Genomic DNA, 10,133 nt, shown 5'->3' with positions numbered 1-10,133 from the left:
GCATGCTATTTATCTTATTGGAGAGACACCACTAGTGAACTGTGGACCCCGGTCCATTCTTTTACATCTGAAATACAATCTACTGCAATCTCTATTCTCTGTTGTTCTTCGCAAACAAATATCATTTTCCACACCATACGTTTAATCATTTGTTTTCAGCAAGCCGGTGAGATTGGCAACCTCACTGTTAAGTTGGGGCAAAGTACTGTGATTGTGTTGTGCAGGTTCCACGTTAGCGCCGGAATCACTGGTGTTGCGCCGCACTACACTCCTCCACCAACAACCTTCACGTGGCCCTTGACTCCTACTGGTTCGATAACCCTGGTTTCTTACTGAGAAAAAACTTGCTGCTGTACGCATCACACCTTCCTCTTGGGGTTCCCAACGGTCGTGTGCTTCACGCGTTATCACGCGGATCCACCTCTCCACCCTCTTCGCACGGAGGGTGTACGTGACCTTAAAATTCATATTCTCCATGACATCGTAGTAGACTTCAGATCGAGGGAAGTCGAGGGCGCGTGCGAGCTTGACCATTTCGGGATCCATGAGAGACTCGAGAGAGGGCCGGCCGGGGCGCGGGAGAGAGAGAGAGAGAGAGAGAGAGGCTGGCGCTGGCCAGGCTCTTTTTTGGGAGAGAGATGTGGTTAATGGTGCAGTTTTGGTGGTTATGGAGATCTGAGGAAGAACAAGGCATGTATATAGGGGAGAGGGAGGTGAAAAGGCCAGTCCATGGCGCCGGCAGCGATGCAACTTCCGGCACCGACGATCGTTCTTCTCTCTGTTTTCGATGTGCAGTAATGGCGAGACGAATCGGTTTCCATGTGGGAACGAACGGTTGGACCTTATGTCCTGACTCGTGTCTCCAGCCGGGACAAAAGGGCTGCCAGCAGGCCGCAAAAGGCCTCAAACCCTTTTGTCCCGGTTGGAGCCTCCAACTGAGAAAAAGGCCTTAAAGAACCGCGACAAAAGGCTTCGTAGCTTCTCGGTGATTTCGGGGCGATGTGGCCGGCCTATTTGTCCCGGCTCCAGACTGGACCGGGACAAAAGGCCTGGAAGGAATCCCAGTTTTCTACTAGTGCGAACAGTCTAATCCGGATGGGACTCTCCATCATCAATCAACTCTTGCGGCAGGAAATCAGCTGCCCGAAATACCGAACTAAACTTGACGTACGAAACCAAAAGCGACGGACAGAAACGGCCCAAACCACGGAAACGCTTTTGCTTTTATTATTAGGTATAGTTAGATAGGTATAGATTAAGTATTAGGTATAGGTATATAGATTATTAGGTATAGATAGGTATGGATTTTACCTTACGGGTGGCAGTGGTGGGTAATTTGTACCAATTTTTAGGGCAGTTTTGAATTGGACGAACGACCAAGAAAGAAATCATTTTACTTTTATTATTATGTATAGATTTACAAGGGTGTACGTACACACACAGATATATATAGCCGTTTATAGCACCCAAATCTTGTAGGACTAGGAACCCTATTCCTTATATTCTACTGAAACATGTTTGTGTTTATTTCCATCATTCACCTTTCTAAGTAAGATGTTTTTTGCTACACTGACATGTTTCCCAAATACGAAACGTCTACATACTCGCCGTTCTTGCCATTGCATTTGTCGTTCATTTAGAACGCATACCGACTTTGCTCATCACTTGTAGTAACTGAAGAATTGTGAACATATATATTCTCTCCGGCCCGGAACTGTCGCCGGTTTACAACATCAACCTTTGTATAATATCACTAGTAGAAAACCCTCCCTTTTGTACCGGTTTGAAAGGGCCTTTAGTACCGGTTTTGGAACCGGTACTAAATATCCGGTACTAAAGGCCTCCCACCTTTAGTACCGGTTCCTTACGAACCGGTACTAAAGGTGCCCGCGGGGTTGGAGATTTTTTTTTTATTTTTATTTTCACAAAAAGACTATTTCGTTTAATTTTTTTATCCATTTTTTTCACTCCTTTTTTTCACAATTTCTAATATTTCCATTAGTCTCTAACTACACTTAATCTCTAGACAATTACTTACCCTTGGTCAAACTTCCCGGTCGGTCACCCATCCTCACACTACTCCAACACTAGCACGCTTAACTTCCGGGTTCCTTTCCGTTCGACTTCCAAGTGCTTCGCGCGCATGTTGTTGATAGTACTATCATATCAATCCTATTAACATGTTGGTCAATGTCACACTTCTTTATTATTTGTATTGCAAATAATGTTTTTAATAAACAAAAGTAATGATGTAATAATAATGTTGAATAAATAAAATTAACTTTTTAATTTGTATTATTTTTATTTATTTTTAAAAATTTTAATATTTTTTTTGCCAAACCTTAAACCTGAAAATTTGAAAATCTTATAATTTGCTAAAAGTAATAGTAATATTCTGGGATTCAAAAAAACTTATAATTATTAATTTTAATTTATAAAAAATAAAAAAATAAAATTCTAAATTTTTGGAAAAAACCTAAAATCTTCCTGCCTTCATATTTTCATTTGGAATTTTGAGAATCTAAAAATTAGCTAGCTGGGTAAACCCGGGTGAATTCGGATGTAATTTTTTCCCACGATGATTTTGATATATTATACTTTTTTTCCGACGTCGTATGCAAAAGTTAATGCGGTTTTACCATTTTTCAAACTTTTTTTACAAAAAAGTCAAAATTCGAATTTCTTATTTTCACCGAATAGTAGATTGCATAACATACAAGAATCTGAAAATATTTTATTTTTTGAATTTTCTATCATTTTCATTTGTATTTTACAAAGCAAAAAAAGGCGATCCACGAGGGGTGTGGAGGTGCGTGGGGAGCAGGAAAAACCTTTAGTACCGGTTCGTGACACGAACCGGTACTAAAGGTTTTTCCGGCTGACGCAAACCCTTTAGTACCGGTTCGTGACACGAACCGGTACTAAAGGTTCTTACGAACCGGTACTAAAGGTCTGGCAGTGCAACCGGTACTAATGCACCCTTTAGTACCGGTTCGTAAGGAAACCGGTACTAAAGGGTTGGACGAAAGACCCTTTTTCTACTATGTCATTTATTGCATCTCATAGCGAAGCAAGTTACAAAATAGTACTCTATCCGGGGAGGTGGCGTTTTGGCTCATAGGAGCAAATGCTCCCATTATACAAAATAATTAAAAATTAATTTTAAAAATGTCAAAAAAAAATTGACATAATTTTTTTGGTGTGCATCATGACATTCTATGTTTGTGGAAAAACAACATTTTATGTGGTGTGTACAAAAAAGACAAAAAAATGCGCTATACGTAGTCGTGCTACAGCATCAAAAATTGTCTTTTTTACAGGAGCCACATAAAATTATTTTATTTTTTTGAAAATTTGTGTACCAACATAAAGTGTCTATATGTACATGTAAAAATTTAGTTTAAATTTTTTTGACACTTCAAAATGTGGATTCACACAATGGGAGCAAATGCTCCTATGAGCCAAAGTGCATTTCCCTCTATCTGGCCCGTATTATTTATTATTTAGTATAACATTGTGCTAAATCGATGACAGTAGTATGACTAGAGGAAATATTTTATTGAAGTATTAAATTTATTTTACCGAAATATGCACCAAAAAGTCGGTGCGGCATACCCTTGTTAACATTCAAGGTCCCACTGTTGCTTGAAATACTTTGCGGAGTAGCCTGGCAAGTGATAATTCATTAAAGGTTAAAGCAACGGTTGACCACTCGGTCGGGACCGGCACAGCCTAGTGGCAGTTGATTCACCGAGACCGCGTACGTAAACCTAGTACCACTGCGTTTCACACATACACACTTCACCGTGATGGCGTGACAGCTGACAAGTCCGTCTTGTGTCGCTCGATCGACTGACATCTTGGCTAGCGCGTGTGCGTGTATCGCAAGTGTCGCCGTCCGGCGAAAAAGGTACTGCTCTTCTGTTCCCGTTCTGCCTCCCGACCCGAACAGGCCTCGCAATAATATGCCCCGTTTTCTGCAACAACAAAGGAATATGTGTGTTCTTTTTTTGTGGGTCAAGGCATGTCAAGCTGACCGATTCATTTCGAACGGGCTAAATTCTAACCGTGTTTCCCCCCTAGCAGTTAGACCCATATAATCAACACTGGCCTACTGCCTCTTTTTTTCTCCTTTTATCCAATCGGCAAATATAAATGAATGGAAAACCATAATATTGCAATCAAATTAATTTAAATAGTGTACAACTAGCTAAACAAACATAGTTCAGAATCAATGTAGTCCACCAAATAAACAACATATTTCACACACAAAAAAAGAGATGAGATGGCTACTAGCATGCCAATGTCCGCTGATGCTCAATCAATGATGCTCAATCAATTTCGCTTGAAGTCGATCGTGAATATTGCGATCATGGATCCCATGATGCACATGGAGTAACTCCCGAACTAGACAGGACCCAGTGCACCTCCAAGGCGGCGAGCTAAATTGGACATAAAATGTGTCTGATTATGCCTGTTCGGGTGGTTGTGCGGACTCGGTGGACACGTCGACGTCGCTTTGCCCATTTGGGTCATGCGTTACGCGAGCACCCAAACAGTTTGACCTAAACCTCGAAACAAAAAACTAGATAAATATTTAGAACAAGATAAACTTTGTTTGTGTTTAATATATGTCCTAAATGGGTGAGATTAGAAGAATTAAGCCCTAAACGGGCCCAATAAATCTGAACTACAGAAAACAAACATTAATCAAACCCTAGTTTAGGGTTTGGGTTGGCTATCGGTCATCGTCGATGCCTACTCCTACTCATTGTCACTCTCGAGCTTGATGACGATGGGCTGGATCAAGCCACGGCGGATGTGGCTTGACACATGTGGGGCCGCCGGTGACTCAGGCCACGACATCCACAACGCCTCGTCCGGCTACCACGGGTTCAGAGGGTTGGGTGCACTTCGTTACCTCGCCACCCTCGGAGGCACGGCGTCTCACTAGGCAGTGGGGACTAGGTCCACTCGGAGTGTAGGTATAGGGTTCGGAGTGTAGTGGAGATGACGCAGCCCATCGGTCCCATTTAATATGACCACTATGGGTCGCTGGAAGGGCAACAAGCGGACACGCAAGGATTCACCGCATGTCCGTCTCTTGTCTGCATCCACGGAACACGGATTCAGATTTGGATAAGTTTTCGGTAGCAACGAATAGACGTCCAGATGCATCGCCGCGTTGGGCCGCGCCTTTTGTCCATGACGACCACTGCCATAGCTATGTGTATGTGAGGGGGGCCACCGCCCCCCAGCTTTGGAAGATTTTATGAAGAAAAAATTATTTTAGGGACTAAGATGAAAAATTGGTGTCTTCCCCCCCCCCCCAAACATTGTTCTTTTCTCTCTCCCCCCCCCCCCCCCACCCCCCGACCCCCCACATGGATCTTCGGCAAGCTCCGGCACTGATGACGACTCACTCAAGCGTGTGCAGACCAAATGGGTCGCCGCGTTGAACGACCTAACGATAATATGCTCTTTTTTTCTGCAACAAAAATATAGAATATGCATATTGATTTTTTTTTACAACATATGCATATTGATTGTTTGTTGGTCGTGTATAAACAAAATAAACATTCTTTTAAGTCTCACGGAATCATGGTGTGCATACACGCACGTACGCTCGCTTAGATATATCAGAAAAATTAATTAATTAGGAACTTAAGATAGCACAAAAATAATACCCATACATCTGCAGAGGCGTACGCTAGCGGACACTGCACCGACCGAGCCCGGTGTCTCCTCCACATCTGACCTCTCCAGCTGTGCACAGCTAAGCTAGCCGTGGACGACCGCCCATCCGGCTCTGGACGACGCGTCCTCCAACATTAACAATACGACGCTTCACGTACGGCACAGGGTCTCATCTCCTCACTCTCGTGCCACCACCACTTTAATTACTAGTCCGGCCGTGACAGATCACGTCATCTCCATCGGCACGACCTAATACATTCTGTCACGTCCCAACCGATTCGTGCAGAAAAAGTGATCTGGCGCGCACACTCCAGCGGTGCGATCTAAACGAACTAATCCGTTCGACATAATCCATCAACCCACTAAACTTCGATACTAAACTATGGTAGCCCGATAGATAAAACTTAACACTAAACTTTGACCCACTTCACTCCTAGTTGTCGTCGTTGGAGATGCTGAGCTTGTTCGAATTTCGAGTCTAACTGTAGGAGGAGTCCAAGGGGCCAGCCTTGATCGCCGCAACCACATATTCTTCCTCTTTCTTCTCGGCCTTCTCCCTCGCCGCGAAGTACTCGTTCTCGAACTGCACGAGCTCGGGGTGATCACAGTGAGTCTTTGCCATTGCCTCCTCGTCGGCCTCATGCGCCCTAATCTGCAAGAAGCTGCGAAGATTCTCCTTATCCTGCTATTAGATATACTAGGTATACTAGGTCACCAAACAAGATATACTAGGTCAGCTATTAGAGATGCTATTAATGCTGCGATTCTACATTCTCAACTTAATCTCAAGCGAATAAAAACTGCCGTTCAAAAATCACCGAACATTTTTGCCTTTTCTCTTACTCCGTTTGATTTCCTTTGTGAAGATTTTGCACTTTTCGATACCTTTGTTCCTTTTTCATGTGAAGATTTTGCACTTTTTCAAAATCTTTGTTCCCTCTTTTGGAATTCCTTTTGCAGTTTCAGGACGCAGGCGCACGCGTGCATCGGCGACGGACCGATGTCTTTTGACTTGGTACGCCTAAGACGGGGTTGGAATTGGAATTAATGCGTGCGTGCGACAAGTCAACTTCTCCAACACTCCGCGTTCAGATCCACCTCCGCTACGACATCGACATGACCCTTCTTCCAGCTACCTCCTATATAAGCTCCGGCCATCCCCGGCATCTAAAACCATCCAAATCTCAGCTCACCTTCCACTTCAATCTCTCCATTAGCAGCAGCTAAATCACTTCGTCACCGTCATCTCCTCCCTAGCTGCCAGCCACTCGGACAACAACAACAAGCAGAAGACACAATGGCAGCTCATGGCACCTCAGCGTCAGCGCCGATCAGCTCGGAGCAGATGTGCGAGTTCCGGGAGGCGTTCGCCTTCTTCGACAAGGACGGCGACGGCCGCATCACGGCGGAGGAGCTCTCCACGGTGGTGCGCTCGCTGGGCCAGTCGCCCACCCCCGAGGAGCTCCGCGACATGGTGCGCGACGTCGACGCCGACGGCAACGGCACCATCGAGTTCGCCGAGTTCCTGGCGCTCGTCTCACGCCAGCAGGAGGCCGCACGCGCCGACGCCGGGTCCGCCGACGAGGAGCTCCGGGAGGCCTTCGGGGTCTTCGACCGGGACCACGACGGCCACATCTCCAAGGCCGAGCTGAGGCACGTCATGATCAGCCTCGGCGAGAAGCTCACCGACGAGGAGGTCGAGGGCATGATCGCCGAGGCGGACCTCGACGGCGACGGCCAGGTCAACTTCGAAGAGTTCGTCAGGATGATGATGCTCTCGGACCAGCAGCAGCACCACCACCACTAGTTCTTCCATAGAGACGACTCGGACTCGGAATTAGCTAGTTTGCCACTAGTAACCAACCGATCGAGACGACTCGGACTCGGCAGCAGGCAAGGCTTCCATGACGTTGCCGTTGGCCAGTCGCACAGATCAATGCTGCATGCATCCACCATGGCACCATGCCTGCGCTGCATGTACTTGCAACCTATTGCAATGACGTACGGTCCTGCTGTAGCTGCCTACTTGATCCTGCTTTTGCAAGTTCATGTTCGTAGACAAAAAAAAGACAGCAATTGGAAATTAAATTTCTGCCCGGCCACGCCGCACGCAGCGCAAGGCTTCCATGTTGTTGTATGGTTGTGGTTACTTTATTTATAAAGCGGGCCAAAAGTCTATTTGAAGAGATATTCTTAGTACGTTTTAGTCGACCTGATACCTGTGGATTCCCGCTTTGGCTCCACAAGCAGAACCACTACGCCGACAGTTACTTCTGTTAACTTGTCAACATGCCCGGGGCCATGGCCCAAAAATTTCCAGTTTTATTACATTGTATAACCAATACTTCAGCAAGTAATTACAAAACAACTTCAGCTCAACTGGTACCAAGTCTCTTGCCCCGAACCCCAATTGCAATTAACTTCCTTCTATGATGCAGCCCTCAATTTTCCCCCTATTACAACCTATGATTTAAATACTTCATTATGTATTTGATTAGCATTGACTAAAACTCAGAAAAAGGTAAAACACACTATACTTACTCTTGAACAAATTTCTAGTTCCAAGTCTTAAACGTGTCGGGAAAACTGCACTCGGATATCATGACTTCTCATATTTAAATTAAATAATTAATCACTGCATTTAAATTCATAAAAATGTGAGTTGAATTTGATAGTGTTATTGTATTCTGGGATAGTTCTTATAATATGATTATCTATGTACGTATACTTTTTGGGAAAGTTCTTATAATATGCTTGGATTTCATTTTTTTGAACTATATGTTTCCTCTTAATTAAAATGTTGTTTAAGACAATGTTATCACAAGTTGGGAATCTAAAGGCCCTAAGAGTAGTTCTTTAGTTTAAACGTTAGTCTAAGACATATACTCCGTACTAACTATTCATCAGTTATGTTTTTCTAACGAGATAGTGCCTCATTTTGGAGTTTGCCACATAGGCCTGAATTTTGCCAGCCAGGCCCTATTTGTCAATATTGTATTCTCACATCGCTTATTAAACTGATTCTGTTTCATTTAACAAAAAAAAAAACTGAAAGCCTGTCGTGCTAATAGATGTTTCTTTTTTTGTTTGCCCTCTTTCTTGTTATTGCTATACTACTCTTTAATTGTTTGTCCTTTTTGTGGATGCACCCTTACAAAAATTATGCAACCATCTAAACCAGAAAAGTGCAACCATTGGTTCATATGTATTTTTCATTTTTTATATTCATTTTCATTGGTTTTCTGTTTATTTATTCATATAGGCAATTTTTGCCAAATCGTAGTTTCACTTTTTTGTCGAGAATACTGCAACCAAGGCTATATATGTATTTTTCTAGATTTTGTCTTGTTATTTTACGAGTTGATCCTTTTATGAAAACATGTGCAATGCATGGTGGTGCCTAGAGGAGCGGACACACTCCGCGAAGGAGGCATCACAAGGGTACTCCCTTCGTCTCGGGATGCTAAGTGTTGAACGTCTTGCCGAGGGGTCCTCGATGTCGTGGATATGCTAACTAGACATACCACAGTAGGGCCTTAATCTCGGTAAGCCCGGGTGGCCCACAGATTGTGGCGAGGCATATGACCCAACCGGGCAGCCTAGTTTCCGAAAATCAGTGAAGGATGGATCCGCTCCGGATACAACCCATGACGAAGGTCGGTCGGATCCGTGACGTGCACGACAAGGAATACTCAAACATAGTCTAGGATTAGTCGTATCAGGTATGATCTCTACCCTTGTAACCCTATATCTGGAGCCCTTGTAAGACAGATCCTTGGAGCCCTTATAAGCCGGATCTTGGGAGCCCTTGAAGTAGACTCAACTTTCTGTAATCTCGCACTAGTTGCCCAATAATTCCAGAGAAACAATATACGGCATGTCCACCGTTGTGAGGTTTTCAGAACTAGATAGCTCGTGTGTCCCTGTCCCGGTGACTCATCGCCCGATGCCCCCTCTCTCTCTCTCCCCCTCCGTGAGGCTCCCTTCACCGGATTACCGTCGAATACACGCAGCGAGACTTGGCGGGGTCCGAACCCTCCGTGAGGACCTATGTCCTCGGCGAGGCTCTAGGACTTGGTGAACAAAACTCCGCCAGCGTCGCAGCTAGGCTCGTTGTTAGGGCCTAGCGGCAGGTGGGTCGTGGTGCCCCGGTTACCACTACACCGGCAACCGCCCGGTTAAGTGGAAATCTCTTTTGGATATTTTTATTGAAAATAAAAGGGAGGAAGCACACGATTCACTTGGTCACAAAATAGTGTAAATTAACAAGCTAGTGTGGAATGGATGTGTATTAATTTGACCCGCTAAAGTTCGTGAGATTTAGGCATGCAATACACCTAATTGACGTTAGACGTTTGTTATTTAACATTTTAGAAAAGCTGGCCGCCTAAAGAAATCGATGACGTGCATAGTTTAGATGTGTGAAATTTTGCATG

The 10,133-nt window shown here is 44.4% G+C and overlaps 1 protein-coding gene across 1 annotated transcript; it reads left to right on the top strand.

The window, feature by feature from the left end:
* Nucleotides 1-6,919: 6,919 nt before the first annotated feature.
* Nucleotides 6,920-7,504, top strand: LOC124698325 (calmodulin-like protein 5). The gene has a single exon (XM_047230815.1). The coding sequence runs from the start codon at nucleotides 6,995-6,997 to the stop codon at nucleotides 7,502-7,504; it is 510 nt and encodes a 169-aa protein (XP_047086771.1). The 5' UTR covers nucleotides 6,920-6,994.
* The last annotated feature ends 2,629 nt before the right edge of the window (nucleotides 7,505-10,133 follow it).

This window comes from Lolium rigidum, chromosome 3 (genome assembly GCF_022539505.1).
Source record: "Lolium rigidum isolate FL_2022 chromosome 3, APGP_CSIRO_Lrig_0.1, whole genome shotgun sequence".
Taxonomy (NCBI): Eukaryota; Viridiplantae; Streptophyta; class Magnoliopsida; order Poales; family Poaceae; genus Lolium; species Lolium rigidum.
This window is presented reverse-complemented; position numbering and strand designations above follow the sequence as displayed.

Excerpts from the sequence above, each read along its gene's own strand:
- LOC124698325 (XM_047230815.1), top strand. The coding sequence starts at position 6,995 with ATGGCAGCTCATGGCACCTCAGCGTCAGCGCCGATCAGCTCGGAGCAG.